Source organism: Nicotiana tabacum, chromosome 8 (assembly GCF_000715075.1).
Source record: "Nicotiana tabacum cultivar K326 chromosome 8, ASM71507v2, whole genome shotgun sequence".
NCBI lineage: Eukaryota > Viridiplantae > Streptophyta > Magnoliopsida > Solanales > Solanaceae > Nicotiana > Nicotiana tabacum.
This window is the reverse complement of record NC_134087.1, coordinates 2,483,385-2,511,065: the sequence shown is the minus strand read 5'-3', so window position 1 is coordinate 2,511,065 and position 27,681 is coordinate 2,483,385. Positions and strand designations below refer to the sequence as shown.

Here is a 27,681-nt window from a genome sequence, read left to right as displayed (position 1 = left end):
AGAACCTTGACACAGTTACCAAGATAAATCTTTTCTGATGTGGAAGATCAGACTATGCTGCAACCACAGAGCATACTTAGACAGTACCTTGGCTCTGATACCAATTGTTGCGGAAGCCAAATGTATATAGTGTGAATAAGTCACAACTACTATACCAAAAATTATGACAGCCACCAAATAATAAATAAGACAATAAAACAACAATAAAGGGAACACTAGAATTTACGAGGTTCGGCTAATTTTGCCTACTCCTCGGACACAACCAATATTTTATTCCACTCCAAAAATACAAGTGAAATAATACTAAAGAGAGAAGATACAAATGCCTTAAACAGATGAGAAGGCAAATGAGAGGTGTGTTTAAATCCTAAACATTAGGCCTTCTTTTATAGGGGAAAAATCCCCCCAACTTTTGTTTTCCCACCGGTGTGGGACAAACATTTTGCCAATTTCAACACATTTGTATCCAAGCAATCGCGGTTATGCGTTTATATTCATGATGATTTGGTTAAACAACTAGATCACTCTGAATATCGGCCGGATAAGATTAAAATGTTAGACTCCGAGGAAACAACGTCTTTGGAGTTCATTGTTCATCCAGAAATGAACGCATGGAAACGATCAAATCCTTTACCTTTTACTAGTTAAATTAAGATTTGTTCGGGTGTTGGATTTGATGGATGTGAAGTGAAGTTCTCAGGCTGAGTAATCATTCTTGGCTTATGATTTATTCGGATTGTTAAAACTTTTATATACCCCCTTTAAAATAGTAATTAAGTTGCATTAATGCAATCTTGAGTTGATATATAATGGGGTTCCAAAATGGATGTAACCTGAGTATTTCATTCTGAATGGATGCAGCTTTCAGGCAACAGCTATGCCTGTATCCACTGGTTTTCATCTCGAACTATATGTATATATACATATATTTAGTAGTCTTATAAAATTTTCATTACGGTTTGAAAAATATATCATAAAGAAAAGAATACACGGTCTTGTTATCTTGGACCAAATATGCAATATTCCCTCTGTTTCAATTTAAATGATATATTTTTCTTACTAGTTTGTTTAACAAAGAATGACACATTTCTATATTTGAAAATAATTTAACTTTAAATTTTTCATTTTACCCACTTTACGTTACTGAGAAGCTTTTATAACCACAAAAATGTTACGGTCCCGCAAAGTTTTTGCCTCTTAAGCTTGTAGGGTCACATGTTTCAAAAGTCTTTTTTTTCTTTCTTAAATTTTGTGACAAGTATTGAAACATAGGAAGTACTTGCTAATCAGGGGCGATGCCACCTTTTTTTAATGGAGGTCAATTGACCACCATTCGTCAAAATATTATGAAAAATTACACTATGTATACAAGTAAAATATTGATTTTAGATATATACAACATATATTGAATACTTTTTGTCGAGAATTTGTTTTACTTCTTCAAGTCTGAACACTCTTGGAGAAATTCCTAAGTTCGCCACCGTAGCTAATAGCTGTAGGAATTATTGTTCATTTCGTTAAAATAGGGGCTATTTTAGTTAAGATCCAAACGTAAAGGACGTTGGTTCATAATGTCATTATATTGATCTTAAATAAACACTACTAGAAATCCGGCAATTGGCGATCATAAAAACCGATCAACGTTGGTCGATTTTGGCAATCACCGACCAAAACGCGTCCAAACACGCTTGGTCGCTATTTTGGTGGTCGTTTTAGTATCCGACCAAGGTTGGTCGCTAATTACCGACCAAGGTTGCTCGCAAAGGTAAAAGGACCAACTGTACAATTTAAAGCACATACCGACCAACTTTGATCAATAACATATTTTAATAATTTAATTTTACCGACCAAAGTTGGTCGGTGTATTTAAATTACGTTATTTTATTAATTATTAAAATTTAAAAATTAGCGACCAAAGTTGCTCGGTAAAATAAAATATATATTTCTTTTAAAAAAATAAAATTTAACCATACCGACCAAAGTTGGTCGGTAAAGTTGAAATTTGGGTAATCCTTGTTCATTAACCGACCAACTTTGGTCGGTAATTTTTTGTTTTTTATTTTTTTTAAACTTAAGCGACCAACCTTAGGCGCTAATCAACAAAAAAATATTTTTTTAATTAGAATCCGACCAACTTTGGTCGATTTTCTAGGTTTTAATTTTGGCATAAAATGTCTGTTTTGGCAGCTACACAACCTGCCAGCATACCAAAATCTCTAAATAACAACAACAACAACAACAACAACAACAACAACAACAACAACAACAACAACAACAACAACAACAACAACAACAACAACAACAACAACAACAATAACAACAACAACATAACAACAACAACATCACAATTCAATAAATATATTAAAACCAACAAATTAAAGTTCACTAGAACTACAAAATTCAAAACCAAGTTAAAACTTATTACAACTAGTTCAAAACGGGTTCTATTTGTCTAGTTCAAAATATATAAAAGTCAAGGAGTATTTTATACAACATCGTCATCACCGTCTGATAAACTTTCATCTATAAGACGGTATCGAGAAGGGTCTTGTGGAGGACGGGAAGAACGATCACTGGGAGGACGGGAGGAACGATTATGGGGAGGACGGAAGGAACGATCACGGGGAGGATGGGGGAAACGATCACGTGTAGGTTGAGCCTCTGGCGATGATTCACGAGACCGGGGCAACGGAAAAGCTCCAGTAGATAGGAGAGTTCTGATCTAAGCTTGCATGCTAAGGAATAGAGCATCTCTAACCCTTTCTCTTTCCTTGGCCACTTCTAGCTCGGATGTGAGCTTTGTCACAGTCTCCTGCACAACGAAGAGGCTCTCCCCATTAAGTTGCTCGCCTTGCGAGGAAGTCCCTATTCCTTGCATTCCACACTTATAGCGATGGACCTTTTTAGTAGGAAGCCCGTATACCTTCCCCCATCTTGGACCACCAGCAGACTCCATCCATTTTCTTTCAGTATCCTCGTCCGAAGGTTGGGTTGCCTCACCCGATTCACCAGCTGGTTGAGTGCGGATGAATTCCTCCATGTTAGTTTGGTAGCGACCCTATACGAAAATTTAAATTGAATTAGTATTTCAAAATTTGTATAAAAGTAAATTAAAATACTTAATGAAAAGTGAAAGCTTACATATACAGTCGAGGCCCGGTCCTCGACCCACCTTTCTTGATCCGTCTCTTTCTTCTTATTTACAATATGCGTCTTCTGGAATAACTCATCATGGTTCATTGGACGCCCCAACTTCTTTTCCTGAAAACAAATTAATTCAGTTAATAAACAGAATAGATATACTTTGAAATTAAAATTATTTAAGCAATTATGTACCAATCTTCTTTTTATTGTCACTAGGCTGATCACACCTCCAGTGTGCAAGGAGCCTCCCTTCTCAGATGCGCGAGCTTTCTTTCCTTTTTCACTCTTCTCTAAGAACTTTGCGGTAAGCCATTGCCGTTGCAAATCATCCCATAAATTTTGAAGTAACCAGTCAGACTTCTTGTTCTTCTTTCTAGCTTCAGAGAAAGTATGCGACAATCACTTGCGAGCTTTGGGATAAAAATTTGCAGCTACTTCCGCGCTATAGCGGTGTTCCCATACACACTTGCTCTGTATTTCAAAAGTTAAATATTATATGAAAATATCATAAATATAAATTATTAAACTGCTTAAAAGAATATTTATACCTTAAATTAATTGAAAATTTACTCCTTCAGCGAGAAGGGGAAATCAGTCCAAGTCACATAATGGCTATCATAAAGCTTTCTGATGGCTTTGGTGATTATCCCCGTAGTCTTATTACTCAGGATGAACCTGCAATTTAACAATAAAAATACATTAATATCTTATTAAAAACTTTACAAAACAATAAACGCAAAAATAACAAATAACTCTTACCCATCACCCTCAGGGACTATGATGATCCTGCCATATTGATCATAATGCACCTCCTCGTCATCATCAGCATCATCGTCCGAAGCATGTATATCAGAGGCATGTATGGACGGCATAGGGGGCTCAGAGCTACTACCTCGCAGGTGAAGGCCTGAAATAGATGGAGTCCCTGATGAAGATGGTTGCAATCCCTGTGACTGCGACATAGCTGGATGGACCCCAAGTGGCTGTGATACTGATGGTTGTGACCCGAGTGGCTGTGATCCATGTGGTTGTGACATGGATGGATGTGATCCATGCGATGCAAATAGCTGTGATCCACATGGTTGTGAGGCAGTTGGACTGTATGTCGGACGTATAGTCCTATAGCCTTGTGATAAAAGGCCTAGTGTCTGCATGAAGGTGTAGGGATCGTGATGCTATGGCAGCTCAGTATAGACATGGGGTGGAGGATAAGACATGGGCATAGACATCTCTGAAGAGGGTGGAAAAGATGGAGTATTATTTTCTACCCTCCTCTTTCCCTTCCTAGCCTTTTCTCAACCCCGAGAACCATTAGGGTCATTGTTACCTTGACCCTTGCCTGCCATCTGCATAATATAATACATATTTAGATTGAAACGTATAAGAAACTAGCTATAAAACGAGAATTATTTAAAAAACCAACTTTTTAAAGCTCATCGACGTATTGTTCCTCGTCCGAGAATTCTTCGTCCTCACTTGTTTGAGCTTCATCAATTGATTCTTCGTCCTCATTTTCTATAATTGTTACTTTATTTATATCAACTTCTTTCAATATGGTTCAGGATGTTCCTAATCATTTTCTAGCTGATCATCCACTATTTGGTGAACATTGGAGATATCGTTTTGATATGCAACATCTAACACATTCTCGACGTCCACCCTACCTACAGGCTTAGTTTTTATTACAACCCACCAATCGGACTTATCCCGCCGCAATGGATAAGGAGCATAATACCCTTGCATAACATTATGTACAATTATGAAAGGATTATAGCGATCATACTCCCTCGTATGATTAACCTCAATTATATTATATTGGTTGTGTACTCTTGTACCTCTTGTTGGATTTGGGTCAAACTACTTGCATCTAAAGAGTATCAATTTCTTATATGGCCAACCTGTATATTCTAGTTCTATTATTTCTTTGAGCACACCATAGTAATTAATATCTCCAACCTGGTTGCCATCACCACCTTGAACCCACACCTCGCTGTTGTTGCTATTTTTATTTTGAGAGCAATCCTCTGTATGGAACTTATAACCATTCACTACGTACTTAGACATTGTTGTGACCTGAAGCCCAGGTCCCCAAGATATATCTATCAAAAATTGATTTACACCATTATTTGGATCATTTACCTATATAGTGTTAAAAAAATTCATAAGTTAGCATAACTTATAAATATTATTTACCTACATAGTGTTAGAACATTATCAGGATAAACTTACAAATTGTTTGAACCACGTATCAAATCTCGTATATACAGCATCATGGCCAAATTGACCCATGAAGTGACTGTAACACATCAAATATTTTTAGTAGTAATCAATACTTACTTGAGAAATAGTACAACTTCGGGACAATTTAGCAACACATGAAGTGTAGCTGACTTGTACTCCATATCACTCAAACTTCTCTTTCTAACATCCGTAGAACATCGGCATGACTGATTGAATATGGACATTGACGGATATAATGGATCATTCACACATTCGACCATGTTCCTATTGGGCCTATTCCTAGAACATGGCACGTTACTCTCAAAATAATAAGAACAAAAATGAGCAGTTTCCTTTGCAAGATAAGTTTCGCATATAGATTCTTTAATCTTATTCCTCTGCTTAACAAATTGTTTGCATTTGTCAATTGTCCTACATAATGTCATGTTAGCCAAGAACATTCAAATAAAACAGAAAATTACATAAAACTTATAATATTACCTCTAAAAGGGATACATCCATCTGCATTGATCAACATGCCCTCCAAGTCGTGCCTCGTGTACAAGGTAGATTGTAAGGTGTTCTATCACATCAAAAAACCACATGGAAATATCTTTTCCATCTTATTAGAAGTTACACGAATGTTCTGATCCGTCGGGAGTAGGTTTTCTTCCCTTAATGTGGTAGAACACAAGTCTTTGAAAAATAAACTAATCTTTGTGATGGGTTTTCAGATTCTTTCAGGCAAACCACAAAATGCAATAGGCACTAAGGTCTCCATGAAAACATGACAGTCGTAACTTTTCAAATGGCTCAACTTCTGTACCTCCATATCAACTTTTTTCCCAAGATTCGATGCATAACGCTCAAGCATCTTCAATTTCGTAACCCAATCACAAATTTGCCGTCTTTCCTCTAAAGTGAATGTGTAACTTGCTTTGGGATTGAATATCTTACTATTGTTTGCTGTCTGCAAGTATAATTCAGGTCGTTTGCAATATTCTTGTAAGTCCATTCTAGCCTTCGGGTTATCCTTTGTCTTACCTTTAACATCCATCACTGTGTTGAACAAATTGTCAAAATAATTCTTCTCAATATACATGACATCAAGGTTGTGACGGAGAAGATTATCCTTCCAATAAGGCAACTCCCAAAATATACTCCTTTTCGTCCAATTATGAGTAACACCATATTCGGGGAATCTATAAGGTAGAGCTTCAGTAACTTTACTGAAGTTCTGGACCCTCTCCGAAATTTCCCCACCTGAAAGTATCGGAGGTGGAGAATCATATATTCCATTTTATTCTTTTTGAATGTAGTTTTCATCCTTCTAAACTCATGATCATGAGGCAAGATTGACGATGACAATCAAACCATGATTGCTTTCGGCCATGTTTCAAAGTAAACGCTTTACTATTTTTCATGCAGTAAGGACAAGCTAGCTTCCCAGCAGTCATCCACCCAGACAACATTCCATACACAGGAAAATCATTAATAGTCCACATTAAATTAGCACGCAAATTGAAATTCTGCTTGGTTGATATGTCATATGTTTCAACACCATCATACCACAATTGTTTAGCTCATCAATCAAAGGTTGCGAATATACATCAATCAAACTTTTTGGATTACGTGGACCGGTGATAATACAATTTAAGAATATATATGGACTATTCATGCACAACTCGGGTGATAGATTATAAGGTGTAAGAAAGACAGGCCAACATGAATATGGTGTCGCAGATACAGAAAAAGGCGTGAAGCCATCCGCACACAGACCTAACTGAGTGTTCCTTGGTTCACTAGCAAAATCTGGATATTGTCACGACCCCAGTTCGCCCTCTGTGAACTATCGTGACGGCACCTAGTCTCTATGACTAGGTAAGCCAAACAAATGCGGAAAATAGACAAAACTTGTGAAAGAAATAATTAAAAGCCAAAATAACAAAATGAAACAGTATTTAAAGTTCCGCTCGGCATATAAAATACAACTTCTCAAAAATTAATACACTTTCCCAAAATCCAGAATCTCATGAAACCACAAGCCTTCTGCGGTGCCGCACCTGCGGTCCCACACTCGTAGGTGCGATTATGACAGAAAACTAGCAGCTGAAGCTGTAACTGCAAACTCCAAAATCCTTCCGTCAACCATCTGAAATCATCCTGAGGCCCCTAGGACCTCAACCAAAAGCACCAACAAGTCTAATACCACTGTCTAAACATATACCAATCCTTAAAACACCTAAAACAACATAGAAATGATGAATCAACCACGGATTCAAACCTAAAAATTCCAAAACTCTAAAAATACGCTTTCAATCAAAAAGTCCATCAAACCTCGTCCGATTGACCTAAAATTTTGCGCACACGTCACACTCAACACTACAGATCTACTCCATCTTCCGGAATTCCATTCTGACCCTCAGATCAAAATCTCACTATCGAACCGGAAACTTCAAAATTCGACCTTTCGGCATTTCAAGCCTAAATTAGCTACGGATCTCCAAAATACAATCCGATCACGCCCCTAAGCTCGAAGTCACCCAATGGATCTAATAGAACCATTGGATTTCCATTCTGATGACGTCTTCATACTGTTCTGACTGCGGTCAAATTTCCATCACTTAAGTTCTCATTTAGGAACTAAGTGTCCCAAAACTCTCTGAAACTCAAAATTGAACATCCCGGCAAATCAAAATAGCACAAATAAAATTGAGGAAAGCCGTTAATAGGGGATCAGAGCGTTATATCCTCCCACACTTAAACATTCGTTCGTCCTCGAACGAGCATAGAGACATACCTGAAGTAGTGAAAAGATGAGGGTAACTGTTGTGCATATCCTGCTCGGTCTCCCAGGTCGCCTCCTCGACCGACTGATCCTGCCACGGAACCTTTACCGATGCAGTGTTCTTTGACATCAACTTCCTAACCTGCATGTCCAATATTGCCACTGGCTCCTCAACATGAGATAGATCCTTTTCCAACTGGACTGAACTGAAATCCAATACGTGCGACGGATCGCCGTGATACCTCCGGAGTATCGAAACATGAAATACCGGATGAACTCCTTCCAAGCTGGGAGCCCAACTACAAAGTCCATGGTGATCTGCTCCCACTTCCACTCCGGAATCTCTATCTGCTGAAGCAACCCACCCGGTCTCTGATGTTCATACTTCACATGCTAACAGTTAAGGTACCGAGCTACAAATCCAACTATGTCTTTCTTCATCCGCCTCCACCAGTAGTGCTACCTCAAATCCTGACATATCTTCGCGGCACCTGGATGAATGGAATACCACGACCTGTGGGCCTTCTCCAGAATCAACTCCCGAAGCCCGTCAACATTAGGTATACAAATCCGACCCTCCATCCTCAATACACCGTCATCACCAATAGTCACATCTCTGGAATCACCGTGATGAACCTTGTCCTTGAGGAAAAGCAAATGAGGGTCATCATACTGATGCTCTCTGATACGATCAAATAAGGAAGACCGAGAAACCACGCAAGCTAGAACCCGACTGGCTCCGAAAGATCCAATCTCACAAACTGGCTGGCTAAGGCCTGAACATCCATAGCCATAGGCCTCTCCGATGCTGGTAAATAAACCAAACTCCCCAAACTCTCTTCCCGGCGACTCAAAGCATCGGCCACCACATTGGCCTTGCCCGGGTGATACAAAATAGTGATATCATTGTCACAACCCCAACCCCGGTCGTGATGGCGCCCAAGACACTGCTAAGCAAGCCTGTCCAATTAATAACCTCAACCTATTTCTTATATAATTCATTATTAGCTAACACATTTAAATTACCAAATCACCGTATAAAAAGTCTGAAACAAGAGTTAAATATGCGGAATTGCAAATGATAATACAATTACATAGCCTATATAGATCCAGTGTCACACGTTTGAGCCTCTATTACAAGTTTATCAACCGAATACATATCAATCTAGAAAATACGGATAAAATAAAGGATAGAAGGGAGAGATCAGGGCTGCAGACGCCATGTAGCTACCTCGATGCTCCGGATATGAGCTGCTCGATTGAGAATCCTCACTCAGCCTCAGATGCACCTGGATCTGCACGCGAGGTACGGGGAGTAATGTGAGTACTCCAACCCAGTGAGTAATAAGCATAAATAATGACTGAGAATAAGAAATCATGGAGAAACACAGAGTAATCTATACTGCGGCAATTTAAAACAAGTAATAAGAAAGCGATAAACCAATGAAATCAAAATGTGGAAATGCTACAACAGATAAGCAGATAAGTGACGTACATATAAAGAAAATCAACACATAGAACGGTGCCCTATGGTACCCGTTGCGGCGTGCAACCCGATCCATTTATTTATCGTTGACGGCGCTCACTGGGGGTGTGCAGACTCCGAGAAGGCCCCTTACGGCCCAAGCGCAATATCAAGCCATCTCGTGGTATCAAATCTAGGCCCTCTGCCTCATATCAATCTCAGTATAACACTACTGCAGCGCGCAACCCGATCCCATAATATCCACACATCTGGACCGTGGCCATACTCAGTCCAGAAATCATATAAGTCCCTCGGGCAATAGTAAAACAGTAATTCTCAACCCAAAACATCATTTAATAGATCTTTTAGTTTCAAAAATCGAGTACAAGTGGCTGAGTTGTAAAACATTAGAAAACGGTACAACTGAGTTCAAATAGTAAATCAAAATAGTGAGGAAATAGTGATGAAAACTCCCAGAAGGGTTCAAATAGTTGGCACGAAGCCCAAATATGGCAATCAATCCAAATAATGATGATAACAATTAAGCTTCAATCAAATACGCGGCAAAAGCATCACTCGGGACGGATCCCCAATAGTAAACGACCCTACACTCATCATCAAGCGCGTGTCTCACCTCAATATAGCACTACGATGTGCAAATCCGGGGTTTCAAACCCTTAGGATATCATTTACATTCATTACTCACCTCAAAACGGCTAAAGCTCTAACTCGTTGTGCCCTTGCCTCTCAAATCGGCCTCCTCGCGCGTCGAATCTGACCAAAACTAGAGTGAATCACAATATGCTAAGGGAACAAAGCCCAAGCGAAAACAATCGAAAATATCAAAAATCCCGAAATTAGCAAAACCCGAGCCCCGGCCCCACTTCTCGAAACTCAAAAATTTTCCCATCATTAGATTCCTTATCTCCCCACGAGTTCATACATATCAAAAGTTCTCAAATCCGACCTCAAATGGCCCTTCAAATCCCAATTTAAAATCTCAAAATCCCAAGCCCTAGTTCTTCCATTTTTGGCTAAATTTCCATGAATTTCTAGGTTAATTTCACAATAGAATCATGTTTGAGGTTCATAAATCTTACCCTCCAAGCAATTCTCTTTGAATCTCTCTTAAATTTCTCCCAAAGATCTCTCAAAATACTCAACAATGGTGGAAAAATGGCTAAGACTTGCGGATGAAATGTTTAAAAACCTTCTGCCCAGCTCCTGGAATTTCTTCTTCGCGAACACGGTCAAACTTATGCGTTTGCGATGCACAATTTTACTTTGACCAAAACTGACCCTTCGCGAACGCGGCACCACACCCACGAACGCGATTCCTTAGACCTCTGAATCTACGCGAATATGGCCCCACTCCCGCGAACGCAAAGAGCATTAACTCCTGGACCTTCACGCTCTAAACTTCCACTACGCGAATGCGACACCTAACACGCGAACGCGAAGAACAACCACAAGAACCCTCCACGAACACGAGACACCAGGCGCGAACGTGAAGCACAAACTCAGGGCCACCCAAACTCCTTCTACGCGATCGCGAAGGCCAAAATCTGCCTGCACTTGCTGCTGCATTTGCTGCAATTCTCCCAAGTTCAAAACTTCCCGTTAGCCATCCGAAATCACTCCCCCGGGACCTCAACCAAAAGTACCAACACATCCTAAAACATCATCCAAGCTTGTTCCAATCATCAAAATACCTCAAACAACACCAAAACCATCAATTCATATCGAATTCAAGCCTAAGTTTTCCAAAAACTTTCGAAACACGCATTTGATAAAAAATCCAACCAAACCACCTCCGAATGACCTGAAATTTTACACACACATCCCAAATCACATAACAAAGCTACAACAACTCTCGGAGTTTATTCCGACCCTCGGATCAAAATCTCACCTATCAACCGGAATTTGCCAAAATACTAACTTTGTCAATTCAAGCCTAATTCTACACTGGACCTCCAAAAGCACTTCCGATCACACTCCTAACCCGAAAATCACCTCCCGAATCTAACCGAACGATCGAAACTCACATCCGATCCCTCTAACTCATAAGTCAACATCCGGTTGACTTTTCCAACCTAACCCTTCTTAAAAGAGACTAAGTGTCCCATTTCTTACCAAATTCCACTCCAACACAAACCAAATCAACTCGAACACATAATATACGAATAACGAAGCATAAAGAAGCAGAAATGGGGGAAACGAAGCGGTAACTCATGAGACGACGGGTCGGGTCGTCACAACCATAGCTCTTCAGCAACTCTAACCACCTCCTCTGGCGCAAATTAAGATCTTTTTGCCAGATACTTGTCACAACCCTAGTCCGTCCTCCGTGAACTGTCGTGATGTCACCTAGTCTCTATGACTAGGTAAGCATAACAAATGCAGAAAATAGACAAAACTTGCGGAAGAAATAATTAAAAGCCAAAATAACTGAATGAAACAGTATTTAAAATGCCGCCCGACATATACAATATAACTTCTCAAAACTAATACACTTTCTCAAAACTCGGAATATCATGAAACCATAAGCCTTTGACTCCAGAATATCTAACAAAGAAAAGAAATACAGAAGGGCTAATACTTAAAAGTGAGAATAGAAAGGGACTCCTTAGTCTGCGGATGCGGCAGATATACTTCGAAGTCTCTGGAGCAGTCGCCTCGCCTCAAGGGTGATAGGACGGAGTCGAAGTACCTGGATCTGCACATTAAAACCATGCACAGAAAGGGCATGAGTACACCACAGCAATACTCAGTAAGTGCCAAGCCTAACCTCGGTCGGACGAGGAAGGTCAGGGCCCTACTAAGGTTAAATAAAATATAAAGTTCGATAGTGTAGGACAGAGCAGTATAAATAAGTACAACAGTAAAAGTAACATAGGATATAAGGGACAACGACAACTATTACAGAGGCAAAGTAAACACAGAAGGAAATACAGCTCAACACCAAATAATAACAATCGGGGATCTTCTAGGACCGTCCTGCAGTCCCAAATATACATATCCAATAGGTCTCCCGGGATACCATCCCGTAGTCCAACTCATAGTGCGCAGGGATCTACCGGAATCCCGTTCCGTAGTCCCAAATGTAAATACCCAGTACTGGGGGAATCTACCGGGTGCAGTCCCGTAGTTCCACATAACTGTGTAGGGGGATCTACCGGAATCCCACATCCATAGTCCCAAATGTAAACAGACAAAGGGGAGCTACTGGAATCCCACATCCGTAGTCCCAATGTAAATACACAGCAGCAACAGGAAAATATTCAGAAATGTCAAATTTCATATTAAGGCAAACAAGTAAGTCTAGCCTAGCATGCTGCACAGAATTTAGGTAAAGCATCTTGAGCAAATAAAACAATTAAATCACTTAGACATGTTTTCCTAAGCTAACAACATGCTTAATAGTTCAAGTAGTAAAAACAGGAAAGAAAACATATTAGTAATTACTTAATGGAAACTGGATTTCCAACGATTAGCATAAGTACGTACTCTTCATCTTACGTACAAGGCATTTCAATTATCAATAATACTAAATCCTAAGGGGAAGGTCCCCCACACAAGGTTAGGCAAGCCACTTACATCGAACCAGCTCAAAATCAACCCGAAACCACGTTCTTGCCATGAGTACTCGACTCCAAATGACCCAAATCTATTCAATTCAATTACATAATGTAAATAACTCTTCAAGTAACTGATGCTATAATTAAATTCTAAGCTAATACGCAAACTTAAGTAAAATGACCAAAATGCCCCTCGGGACCATGTCTTGGAATCGGGTAAAATTTATATTTCCAGAATCGTCACACTCTCACGAGTTCAGTCATACCAAAAGTACCAAAATCAGACCTCAAATGGTCCCTCATATCATCATTCAAAGATCTCTAATTAGTCAAGCCTAACCCCCAAATTACCACTAATTTTCCTTAAATTTTCATGCTTATAATGATAAATTCACTCCAATAACGAGTTTAGGTTCTAAGAATCTTACCTCCTCGAAGTTCCCTTGAATTCCCTCTCAAAAACCTCCCCAAAAGCTTACTTTCCAGATGAAAATGGTGAAAAAATAGCTCAAATTCACGAAGGCAACTATTTATATGTTCTGCCCAGTAATCCCGCATCTGCGGTCCAAAAATAGCATCCGCGATACCGCTTCTGCGGTTGGGGAACTGTTTCTGCGGTTCTCGCTTAAAACTTCTTCGCCGCACCTGCGACCCAAAATCTGCATCTGCGGTCACGCAGGTGCGGTACTTATGTCGTTTATGTGGTTCCTGGCCCCTTCCTCATTTCTGCTTATGCGACCACAAATCCGCTTCTGCGGCGCCGCACCTGCGGTCCCACACTCGCAGGTGCGATTATGATAGAAAACTAGCAGCTGAAGCTGCAACTCCTAACTCCAAAATCCTTCTGTCAACCATCCGAAATCATTCCGAGGCCCCTGGGACCTCAACCAAAAGCACCAACAAGTTTAATACCATTGTCGAAACTTACAACAATCCTTAAAACACCTAAAACAACATCGAAACGACGAATCAACCACAGATTCAAGCCTAAAAATCCCAAAACTCTAAAAATATGCTTTCGATCAAAAAGTCCATCAAACCTCGTCTGATTGACCTGAAATTTTGCACACACATCACATTCAACACTACGGAGATACTCTAACTTCCGGAATTTCATTCCGACCCTCAGATTAAAATCTTACTATCGAACCGGAAACTTCAAAATTCAACTTTTCGGCATTTCAAGCTTAAATTAGCTACGGACCTCCAAAACACAATTCGATCACGCCCCTAAGCCCGAAGTCACCCAACGGAGCAAACAGAACCATTTGATTTCCATTCCGAGGTCGTCTTCACATTGTTTCGACTACGATCAAATTTTCATCATTTAAGCTCTCATTTAGGAACTAAGTGTCCCAAAACCCTCCGAAACTCAAAACCGAACATCCCGACAAATCAAAATAGAAGAAATAAAAATGGGGAATGCAATTAATAGGGGATCAGAGTGCAAATTCTTAAAATGATAGGCCAGGTCGTTACAGATATGTCCTATCAAAGTTCTTCCAAGCTTCTTCATCTGAAGTATGACGCATAATACCAGGTGGTCTTTTATTTTAAAAGTGTCATCTCATTTGAGGAGCAGAACTCATCGATGCATATAACCTCTTTAACCTAGGTATAAGAGGTAAATAATTCATCGCCTTGATAGCGACCATATTCTCGCTGGATAGCCTCTTGAAACGAGGTTTTTCGAAAAATTTACAACTGTCTAAAGTTGCATCATCTATCACGACCTGGATTTACCTCCCTCGGGATTTGTGATGGCGCCTACTAGTGTGAGCTAGGCAAGTCGACTGTTTGAACAAATTACCTTTTTTCCCATTTTAATCCTTTACAAGAAATTATGAGAAATAACTTAAAGACAACAGAAATTATATCAAGCGGGAGAAAAATAATAAAATTACTAAGTATAACCAATACAACTGTTTAAACAAGACTACCCAAAACTGGAGTCACAACTTCATAAACGGTCTAAGAGTACTACAAATAAGGTTTGAAAAAAAATAAATACAACATTGTCTCTAGAAATACATGAAAGAAACAGGTATAGTAGATAGAAGGAGACGTCAAGGCCTACAGATGCCTGTAGGACTTCCTCGAGTCGCTTGATGAATCGGAAACAACAATCTCACTACGGTCCGAAGTCTACAACACTAGGGTCTGCACAAAAGAGTGCAGAGTGTAGTATCAGCACAACCGACCCCATGTGCTGGTAAATGTCTTGCCTAACCTCGGCGAAGTAGTGACGAGGTTAGGACCAGACTACCAAATAAACCTGTGCAGTTTAACTATATACAGCAGAAAAGAAGAACAATAACATACAGTCAAGTATGGGAGGGGGAAACATGTTGCAGGGAAACATCGGATAATAATAGAAGAACAACAAATAAATATGATGATCACCACAGTACAATTGAAAATAGGAAGGGAAAATCATGTTGCGGTGTACGACAAGTATCAACAGGAAACCAGCAATTAAATGTAGAGAAACTGTAACTCAGTTATCAATAAAAATCAGGAAATCAAAGACAAGTGCACGGCATCACCCTTCGTGCTTTAACACACTCTCACCAAAACAATATACGGTATCACCCTCCGTGCTTTACACTCTTCCTCACTCAAGCAACAAATCACAAGGAAAAATAGGGTAAGGGAATCTATAACATCGAAATAAAATCAAGTAACAACAGAAAATCAGTAAGTAAACGTAAAGGACAACATAACTCAATTATCAGCAAGAATTAGGAAAATCAAGGACAAGTGCACGGCATCACCCTGCGTGCTTTTACTCTCGGCCTCACCATAAAAATCAACATAAACTGCACGGCATCACCCTTCGTGCTTTTACTCTCATCCTCACCATAAAATCAGTATAGTAGGCACGGAATGGTACATCGCACGGCACGGCATCACCCTTCATGTTGTACACTCTTTCCTCACAAATCATACACGACATCACCCTTCGTGCTTTAACACTCTTCCTCACCCAAACAACAATCACAATTAAGGGGGCGAGAGAATAAATGAAATTACAATAAGAATACCGGTAAGGGAACAATAATTCAACACTCAAGTCTCGACAAGGGAATAACATCAAGAAGCATCAACATCCCGGCTAGGGAGATAACATTAAAAACAACAAATTCCCGGCAAAGGAGATAATATAATGAATCTCTTCTCTTTTTCACTTTTACTTCTCAACTCATTTCACAACTTGAGCCAATGCTCTAAAAGGATCAATTACCACTTATACTTTCACATTTCATTATACAACTTGAGCCAATGCTCCTCAATATTCAAATGTCACAAGTAATTCCACAAACTTTGCCCAACAATAGAAATCGTCATCAAAGCATGGATAATACCACGAAGTCATAATAATCACAATATAAGACTCACAGGCATGCTTGACACCAACGTATAAATACTCGTCACCATGCCTATACGTCATACTCGACAAATACCACATAGCAAATAGGACTTGACTCCTAATCTCTCAAGCTAAGGTTAGACCAAACACTTACCTCGATGCCACGAACACAATTCAAGCCTCTACTATTGCTTTACCTCTTGATTCCACCACCAATTCGCTCGTATCTAGCCACAAGTTACTTAATCACATCAATAAATGTTAAATAAATCAATTCTAATGCATGAAAATGAGTTTTCTAAAGTTTTACCCAAAAAGTCAAAAAATCGCCCCGGGCCCACATGGTCAGAACCCGAGGTTCGAACCAAAACCCGATTACCCATTCCCCCACGAACCCAAATATATAATTTGTTTTGAAATCGGACCTCAAATCGAGGTCCAAATTCCCAATTTTTGAAAAATCTAGGTTCTACCCAAAACACCCAATTTCCCCATGAAAATTATTGATTTTGAGTTGAAATCATATGAAAAGATATTAATGATTGAAGGAAACGAGTTAAAATTGACTTACAATCGATTTAGAAGAAGAGTCGTCTTTGAAAAATCGCCCAAGAATGTTTTGGTTTTGAAACAGTGTGAAAAATGAGAGATTTTCGGCTAAGTTATAAAATTGCAGGTTGCAGATGTCGCAATTGCGACCAGTGCAAACCCAAACTTATGCTAAGTTCGCATTTGCGAAAATGGGCTAGCATTTGCAAGCAGGGAAATGCGAGCAACATGTCGCATTTGCGACGACTGGCCACAAGCTGAGGGATCGCATTTGCGATTAAAACACTCGAAATTACGAGATAGGCTAGCCTGGGCTACTTTCACAATTGCGACATAGCCCTCGCATTAGCGAGCCAGGCTTCGCAAATGTGAAGCCTGCAGGCTTGCTCAGAAACAGCTGAAGCCTGCAATTCCTTAAGTCTAAAAATTTACCCCGTGGCCTATCCAAAACTCATCCGAGCCCTCGGGGCTCTAAACCAAACATGCACACCAATCTAAAAACATTATATGGACTCGCTCATGCATTCAAATCACTAAAATAACATCGACAACTATGAATTTGACATCAAAATCATGAAATTTCTCAAGAACTTCAAATTTTCCATTTTTCTCAAATATGATCCGATTCACGTCGTTTCAAGTCTGTTTCTTACCAAATTTCGCAGACTTATCCTAAATCATATATAAGACCTGTACCGGGCGTCGAAACCAAAATATGAGCCCAATACCATCAAGTTTTAAACACATTTCACTTCCAAAACTCATAAATAATTTTAGAAAATAATTTTCTTTAAAAATTCGTTTCTCGGGCTTGGGACCTCGGAATTCGATTCTGGGCATACGCCTAAGTCCCATTTTTTCCTACGGACCTTCCGGGACCGTCAAATCACGGGTCCAGGTCCGTTTACCCAAAATATTGATCGAAGTCAAATTAATTCATTTTAAAGTCAAAATTCATCATTTTTCACAGATTTTCACATATTGGCTTTCCGGCTACGCGCCTAGACTGTGCACGCAAATCGAGGTGAGATAGAAAGAGGTTTTTAAGGCCTCAGAACGCAAAATTTACTTTTAAAACAAGTGATGATCTTTTGGGTCATCACATCATCTTTATAATATAACATGCAACCATCTTCACAACAATCAATTCTCATTGACGAAAGTCCTAACTTAGAAACCAATCTCTTTGCCTTATAGAAATCACCAGGTAAGTCGATATTAGGGTCAACTAGTTCACTCATAAGGTCAATAAAAGAGTCCATGGCTCCTTGAGAAATATTTCAATTAGATTTTATACTTAGTAATCTAACTGCAACAGACAGCTCAAAGTGCGGACTTCCTTCACGTAGTGGACGACTAACTTCCTCTAACTGTTCATAAAAACGTTTTGCGTCATCATTAAGAGTTTGTTCAACATTTTCATTGGGCTCACCCCCGAAGTGCATCCCAAAAGCATCCGTAACCATATCATGAATTCTAGAATCACGATTTGTATTCTCCACCGACCTACTACTTTCACCAACAACCATGTTATGAAATATCCCACGGATACCATCGATCTCTCCATGATTAGTCCACATAAAGAAATTCTATATAAACCCATTCATATAAAGATGAACTTTCTCCGATTTTTCAAACTTCATACAGTCGCACCTAACACAAGGGCGCCTAATTACTCCTTCACTTTGGTATGGTGGAAGTGATATTGCATGTCTAATAAAGTCATCAACCCCTTCTACAAAATCCCCCCACAATCCCCGCCGATTACGATGATTCCTATTGTATATCCAAGTACAATGTTCCATCTATACAAAAAAAACAAGAACAAATTAATTTAGTAAATTCATATCATAATCTTTTCTAGTTAATTCATATCCTAAAAGTTCCAATTCATATCCTAAAAGTTCAATTCATATCCTAAAATTTCAATTTATAAACTAAAAGTTTAATTTATAAACTAAAAGTCCAATTCATATCCTAAAAGTTCAATTCATATCCTAAAAGTTCAATTTATAAATTAAAAGTTCAATTCATAAACTAAAAGTTCAATTCATATCCAAAAAGTTCAATACATAAACTAAAAACTCAATTCATATCCAAAAGGTCCAATTCATAAACTAAAAGTTCAATTCATATCCAAAAAGTTCAATTCATAAACTAAAAATTCAATTCCTATCCAAAAGGTCCAATTCATAAACTAAAAGTTCAACTACAAATCCTAAAAGTTCAATTCATATCCTAAAATTTCAATTTATAAACTAAAAGTTTAATTCATAAACTAAAAGTTTAATTCATATCCAAAAAGTTCAATTCATAAACTAAAAATTCAATTCATATCCAAAAGGTCCAATTCATAAACTAAAAGTTCAACTACAAATCCTAAACCCTAGATTCTAACTAAACTATTCAAGACTATACAAAGTATAATTCAATTCTAACTAAATTATTCAAGACTAGTTAAACTAATTAGTAAATAAAATTAATTAACAAAACTAATTAAAGCAAGACCTAAATCCTAGTCCTCAATAAAATACAATGTTCAAAGAGTTGAAACACTAATTGAAACAATAAAATACAATGTTCAAATAATTAAAACAAAAACTAGATAACAAAGAAATGGGTTGTAATTCAAACCTAGAATTTTTAGGTGGAGAAAGAGAGGGGCGACAGTCAATGGTAGTGGCAGCGGCAGCTCCGGTTCCGGCGACGGCGACGACCATGGGCGGTGACTACACGGGGTGGGAAATTGGATTTGTGTGAGGGTAGAGAAGGGGAAGGGAAAGTATTGAGGGAGGAGTTAGGGAAATTTTAGGGAAGAAAATAAGAGAAATGAGGGGAAACCCGTATTTCATTCTGAATTTCAGAATTACCGACCAACGTTGGTCGGTACATTAAGTGTTGACGTTTGACCAAATATCGACCAATTTTGGTCGATTTGTTTTTTTTTTTAAAAACTAAATTCTTTTTTTTTTGCTTTTATATAAGCTATAAAAAATTATTATAAACTATAAAATTATTATTAACTATAAATATTTATTTTATTTAACTATAATTATTATAAATAATTATAAACTATAAGCATAATCTTTACAAAAAATTCTATTAACTAGATAATTACTTTTAATAGATTATAATAGCATCTATGTAAGTAAATTTTTAAGTTATATTTAAGTATATGTGTAATTTCACACACACACACACACATAAACTATATTGTAATTGATGATCAATCTTATACATTACTACGTACGTACGAATAATTAATTAATTGATAAACCAATATAATATTATTCTATTTTAGGTCGAGACATTTTGTTTTTTATATTAATTGATATAGGTCAAAACGTTTTGCTTTTAATATTCATTGATGCATCTAAATAAGTTATAAGTCGATTAATCAATTTACAAGTCTATCAATCCCTAAAAGAACCCGACCCTATGTTCCTAGCGCTTCATGTTCTTATATATATATATACAACTATCAAAGAGTGCGTGTGTGCACACACACACACACACACTGTCACTTCATTGTAATACTTTAACTAGATATATAGCTTGTTATAGTATATGTTAGTGTGTATATATATAACACACACACACACTTCATTGTACTACTTTAACTACATATATAGCATGTTATAGTATATGTTAGTGTATTCATCCCTTGTATTACAAAAGTGTTAACGGATTACATTTATATTATTTAGATAGTAAATATAAAAGTGATTTTTAATTTTGATCAATGTTGACCTAATATCCGACCAACTTTGGTCGGTTATTTTCCAGAAATTAAAGTATAGCGACCAAAGTTGGTCGGTAAATGCTTCCCTTATATTAACCGACCAACTTTGACCTGTAATTTTAAATAGGATTTCTTTATATTTTATAAAATATTTTAAATAATAATATTAACTATTAAAATTTTATAACTGGGTTCCACATTACCGACCAAAGTTGAACGGTAATGTGAAATTTTCTTTGACTAAACAAGTCTTACCAGCTCAGATGTTGACCACTTTATCGACTAACTTTGATCGGTAATTTATTTAAAATAAATATAAAATATTTTTCTCCCTGTTTCCGACCAACTTTGATCGCTTTTTTAGACAAACTAATTTTGATCGCAAAATTTTGGTCGCTAATTGCCGTATTTCTAGTAGTGAAAGGATCCCCATTTATTACAAAAGTCAGTTTATTAAGTGACGAATATTTGACAATTTGGCCGGCAGCTATGAGCATTGGAACCTGGAATAAGTCAATAATCTATTAAAATTATTGTATTTAACTCTTGGGAGTTGGGAAGTAAAATAGGACAATAATTTTTAAAATTGACGAGAGCTCTACTAATATATATTTTTCGAAAAAATGAGGAGTATATTATAATTTAAGTCGCATATCATGTGGGGTTAGTCAGACCTAAACTTAAGTTACTATACCTAAAGGATTAAATAATTAACATGTACTTATTTATTTACTTGTTGATATTCCCACATCAACGGTTTGTATCACTCTTCATTCTTCACCATTTAAGTCTTATTCTTTCTGAATTTCGATTTCTCTAGTCCAAAAGCATAGCAATTAATCTCTCTATTGCCAGGTGAGATTTCTTTTTAGGTTTTTACAGTTCCACTTCTTTTTTGTTATTTTACATTTTTATGTCTTTTTCATGCTGTGATGTGAATCATTTCCTCTGAAAATGACAATGGCATTTATTAACTGCATCTACCAAATTAATTTTGGATCTTTCCAAAGAAATAACACGATAAAGAAGATACTAAAAGTAGCTAAATTTCATAGTTTATGATCCAAATTCTGATAAATTCATTTCCCACCAGTAAGGAAGAAAGTGTATTTATAATTTTAGCTTTCCTCTCCAAGTTAAGTACTTTCTAACTTCATCGATCTTCCTAACTTTTTTGTTTGCTTTTGATATGTTATAGTTTTGTCGTCGAAGTTAAAAGAACAACAAGAAATATTGACCTCTGTTTTTGTTTTTTCATTCGAATATTTATTTATTTCTGTGCAGAAATCGCTTAATTTTATATTTGCATATTGTTGAATATTGAGCTCAAACATTGATTCGTAATACATCACGATAATTTCGGGGATAGAGATCAATGCAATAATGGTTATAACTAATCGATCAAAGTTTGTTTAGGTCAAAATAAGTCGAGTCAAGATGGGTCAAATAACAGGTCATAATTTAAATATGACCCAACATCACTTCTTTTTATTTTACTTTTAGAAGAATAAGGTGAAAGTCAATGTATTTTTCTTTGATTATTAGCTTAAGTTCTTTCATTATTACATCATTCTCAATTTCCAAATTTGATTGTATATTTAAATATGAATTGCATTTTGATCATCTTGACCCAATAATAACTCCTCGTGTCAAGTCAACTAAGGCGTTATTACTTATTACCCAACCCATTTAAACACGGATGAATTTGGTGACAAATTAAGAAAATTGTTAATTTTGTTTTGATTTATTTTATGGAAGGTGACAGAGCTATTAACTCTTTAAGGCAGTTGGTTTATAGTTTACACTATTGCGAAAGATACCAATTAGCTGTAGTTTTCAACAATTGACATGGACGTTGTTGAGACTTGTGAAGAAGAAACGCTTTGTTCTGGAACGCCTTCAACCAAACATAGTTTTCCATCAATTGAGGAGGAAGTTGTGGGGTTTGAGAAAGATGCAGAAAGTATAATAAAGAAAATGATTCAAGGAACAAAGGAGCTAGATGTTATCTCAATCTATGGAATGCCAGGTCACGGAAAAACAACTTTGGCCAGGAAAGTGTACAACAATCCTTCTATTGTTAATTACTTTGATGTTAAAGCTTGGTGTTCTGTTTCGCAAGCATATAATAGGATAAAGTTGTTGGGTGAGATTTTCAATCAAGTAACAGGTTATAAGAGCGAAATTGATGATGATGTTGACATAGCTGACAAGTTGCAGAAGACTCTAAAAGGCAGGAGATACCTCATTGTCTTAGATGATATATGGAAAGTCGAGGCGTGGGAAGACCTGGGATTATGTTTCCCTAAAGGTGAAGATGGAAGTAGAGTAATGGTAACAACTCGAATTGAAGAAGTGGCTAAGCATCTCCAGCACTGCAGTGATCCTTATTCTCTTAGATTTCTAACATTGGAAGAGAGTTGGGAATTATTACAGAAGAAAGTATTTCAAGGCGAGAGTTGTCCCCCGAATCTACAGGGACCAGGGTTAAAAGTTGCCCAACACTGCAAAGGTTTGCCGCTTGTAATTGTCCTGATTGCTGGAATTATTGGAAAAATGGAAAGGCAGGAGTCTTTGTGGCTTGAGGTTGCAAATGACTTAAGTTCTCATGCTTTAGGTGAGCAGAGTATGAATGTAATACAATCAAGTTACGACCATTTAGAAGACCACTTAAAGCCTTGCCTTCTTTACATGGGATTGTTTCCAGAAGACTTTAAGATTCCAGTATATGATTTGCAGAAGTTGTGGATGGCAGAAGAGTTTGTACTCAATGTCGGGACAGAAAATATGGAGGAAGCAGCTAGAGTTTGCTTAAATGATCTACTTAATAGAAGTCTAGTTATGGTCTCTGAAAAGAGAATTGATGGTGACGTTGAATGCTGCACACTTCATGATGTAGTGCGTGAGTTTTGCTGTAGAAAACTAGCGAAGGAAAATTTTATGCAGCTCACAGTGCCATATAATCCATATCGTCATTATTCCAAGAAATCGCGGTTATGCATTTATATTCATGATGATCTGGTTGAAGACTTAATTCATTCTGAATATTGGCCGCATAAGCCTATGGAGTTCATTGCTCATCCAAAATGCAACACACGGGATCCATCAGTTACTTTACCTTTACTTGCTAAATTAAGATTTGTCCAGGCCTTTCATTCGTTGGACGTTAAGTTGCCAAGTTCTTGGGTTATGGCAGTGCAATCGCTAACTCACTTGAGGTACCTTGCAATTTCTGTCGAAGAATTTGATTTCAAGTGGGTATCTCACCTACGCGATCTTCAAACTCTAAATGTTGTCTCAAGAAAATATGTACGATCATCGCCCTCAATTATCTGGGAAATGACGAAGCTAAGGCATTTGTATATTTTCTGTTTTTCCTTTATATGGGAAGATGATGACCGAGCAATTTTTGAAGAATCTTCAGCAACAATGCTAGAAAACTGGAGGACATTTCGCTCTTGCAGTATATACGATACGGATCCAAAGTTCTGGTGGAGATTTCCGAATCTTGAAGAACTCAATCTCTACATTCAAGAAGAACCTAGTCGTCCATTGTTTCCCGTACCGGAAGTTCATACTCGACTTCATTCTCTTGAACTATATATCAATTACAACCGTGGATACTGGAAATTAGTTGAAACAGCTAGCAAGTTTGTCTTCCCTTCAAATATTAGGTACTTGCATATTCAAATCGAATTGCCAATCAAAGGGTTATATCAAAATATTGCAAGATTGCGGAATCTGGAGAATCTCAAATTAGAAATACGAGACACTTTTGGGGAAGATTGTTGGGACGTCAGTGATGTCGAGTTCCAAGCACTCAAATACTTGAAATTATTAAACTTCATGGATATTAGAGAATGGAAAGCTTCAGAGGAATCCTTTCCTGTGCTTGAGAAGCTATTTATAAAGCATTGTATCTACCTGGAGGAGATCCCTTCGTGCTTTGAGGAAATTACAACACTGCAACTTATTGATGTGGAACAATGCAGGGACTCTGTTGGGGATTCAGCTATAAATATCAAAAGAGAAATAGAAGAAACCACTGGATCTGACACTCTCCAAGTTCAAATTCGACGTCCAACGCGCTAAGTCAAAATATTAAAATTTCCCAAATTAAGGTAGTGAGCCACTACTTCAATATCTGATCTGGTGTTTAAATGCATCTGTTTAATAGAATAGTATATTGTTGCAGACTTATGAGATGCATTTGTTCAAAGGCTTCTTGTTGCAGACTGATTGCGGATAACAAATCAGGCCAAGTTGAAGTTTCTGCAATGCAAATCAGTGTAGAAGATATGTTAGGAACTTAATGTCACATTATTCTCCTACTTCAAATGTTAAATTTTGGTTAGTTCTGTTAAAATCATATAGAATCTGTGAACTAGTTTTTGATACGTTGTTTAGTGATGATCACTTGTTAACTTAATCTGAGTCAATAGCACCAACATTTTATGTGGAAACCCTTCTGATAAGGGAAAAATCACGGCCAAGAAGAGCAATTGATATCACTATAACGAGGAATTTTATACTGTATAGTAACGAGTACAAATACTACTAAGACCACTACACCCTCAAAAGAAAAAATACTCTTTTGCTTTTTCCACGTTACTACAATATGTCTCATACTCTATTTTTTTCTTCACAGACTATTTTCTTATAGTCTATGAAATACCTTGCTCTCTATCTTTCACTCAAATGTATTGTCTGATATTTTTGGTGTGTAAGAAATGAGAGTCGAAACTCTCCTTTTATAGGTAGAACCTCACTCCCTCACGCCTACTACATTTTACATTTTTCTCTCATGCATATTTGTTATGCTTACCAATCTTGACATTTTTTCTTCTACAGCCTACCATATTTGACAGTGCAAAAGAAAAGATGGCGGCTGCCAATCAAAGGAAGAAAATTATCTTCATTGATTTATGGGATGGACCCCATAAATCTCCCCCTCCAGTCTCATTCACCTGAAGGAGGTAACACTGGAGATTCTAGTTTGAACACATGCCGACAAGTTCTTTGCAAAGCTCGAACTTGTCTCTTGGTAGGGTTTTCACTCGTGTGAATCTTTTTGACTTGAAGTGATTCGTTCTCCACTTGCTCACGAATCCAATGATATCTGATGTCGATGTGTTTTGTTCTCGCATGGTACGTGAAGTTTTTGCTCAGGTCTATTGCACTCTGATTGTCGCAATAGACAACATACTCCATCTGTCGCAATCCAAGTTCTTGAAGAAATCTCTTGAGCCATATTATCTCCTTGCCAGCTTCAGTAGCCGCAATATACTCTGTTTCAGTTGTAGATAGTGCGACACACTTCTGCAACTTCGACTGTCATGATATAGCCCCCCTGAAAAAGTAAACAAATATCCAGTAGTGGATTTTCTGTTATCAAGGTCACCTGCCATATCAGAATCTGTATAGCCCTTCAGAATTGGATTTGATCTTCCAAAACATAAGTATTCATGTGAGCTTCCTCTTAGATACTCGAGTATCCACTTTACAGCTTCCCAATGTTCTTTTCCTGGATTTTCTAGAAATCTGCTAACAACACCGACTGCATGAACACTATTTGGTCGAGTACATACCCTTGCATACATCAAACTTCCGACAGCAGAAGAATAAGGAATATTGGCCATTCTCTCTTTTTCCTCCGTTGTTGTAGGACACATCTTCTTGCTCAACTTCAGATGACCAGGAAGGGGTGTGCGAACCAACTTAGTACTTTTCATATTGAAGCGCTCCAGTACACATTCTATGTACTTCTTCTGTGACAAGTAAGGCTTTCTTTCTTTTCTGGAACGAGTAATTCTCATGCCCAAAATCTTCTTAGTATGACCCAATTCATTGCAAAAGATTTATTCAACTGTTTCTTCAACTCGTCAATCTTGGAAGCATTCCTGCCCACAATCAACATATCATCCACATATAGCAAGAGGATGATAAAGTCATCATCAAATTTTTTTTGTATAAACACACAGTGATCTGAAGAAGTCTTCTTGTAGCCTTGCTTCCCCATAACAGACTCAAACTTCTTGTACCACTATCCGGGAGCTTACTTCAATCCATATAGACTCTTCTTAAGTTTGCATACAAGATTTTCTTTACCTTTTGCCTTGAAGCCCTCAGGTTATTCCATATAAATCTCCTCTTCTAAGTCACCGTGAAGAAAAGTAGTCTTCGCATCCATCTGCTCAATCTCCAAATCAAGACTGGCAGTCAAACCAAGAACTGTCCGAATGGAGGACATTTTCACGACAGGAGAAAATATTTCGTCAAAGTCAATACCTTTCCTTTGACCAAATCCCTTGACAACCAATCTAGCTTTGTATCTGGGCTTCAAACTATGTTCTTCAGCTTTAACTTTGAACATCCACTTCTTCTTCAAAGCTCTCATGCTCTTAGGCAATTGCACCAACTCATAAGTATGGTTCTCAAGCAGAGATTTCATCTCATCTTGCATGGCTTCAATCCATTGATCCTTGTGCTCATCTTCTATGGCCTCCTCATAACATTCAGGTTCTCCCCATCAGTGAGTAATACATACTCATTGGGCGAATAACGGGAGGAAGGAATACGAGGTCTAGAAGACCTCCTGAGTGGAATATCTAACTCGTCCACAACTTCGTGAGTAGGAACATTTACCTCATCAGTATTAGCATTGTTATCACCATCACCATCAATATGTTGATCTGGAATATGGTTCTGGGCATCACCATCATCATTGAGCCCACCAACGTCATCCACATTTGTATGAGGAATTTGATCAAGATTAACTAAACCTTCAGAACTTGGAGATTTTAGCTTCTTCGCTTTGTTAATGTC

The 27,681-nt window shown here is 37.8% G+C and overlaps 1 protein-coding gene across 2 annotated transcripts; it reads left to right on the top strand.

The window, feature by feature from the left end:
- The first annotated feature begins 21,616 nt into the window (after positions 1-21,616).
- On the top strand, positions 21,617-25,127 carry LOC107777519 (putative late blight resistance protein homolog R1B-12). 2 transcript variants are annotated; one of them, XM_016597562.2, is made up of 2 exons: positions 21,617-21,711; positions 22,615-25,127. In XM_016597562.2, exon 2 carries the CDS (start codon positions 22,705-22,707, stop codon positions 24,946-24,948), a length of 2,244 nt encoding a protein of 747 aa, XP_016453048.2. In that variant the 5' UTR covers positions 21,617-21,711; positions 22,615-22,704; the 3' UTR covers positions 24,949-25,127. The 2 variants fall into 2 exon arrangements, with proteins under 2 accessions (XP_016453048.2, XP_016453049.2); XM_016597563.2 differs by having other exon boundaries at positions 21,619-24,977; positions 25,052-25,127.
- Positions 25,128-27,681: the final 2,554 nt, after the last annotated feature.

Bases quoted from the DNA above. Each gene is read 5' to 3' on its own strand.
- LOC107777519 (XM_016597562.2), top strand. From the start codon at position 22,705: ATGGACGTTGTTGAGACTTGTGAAGAAGAAACGCTTTGTTCTGGAACG.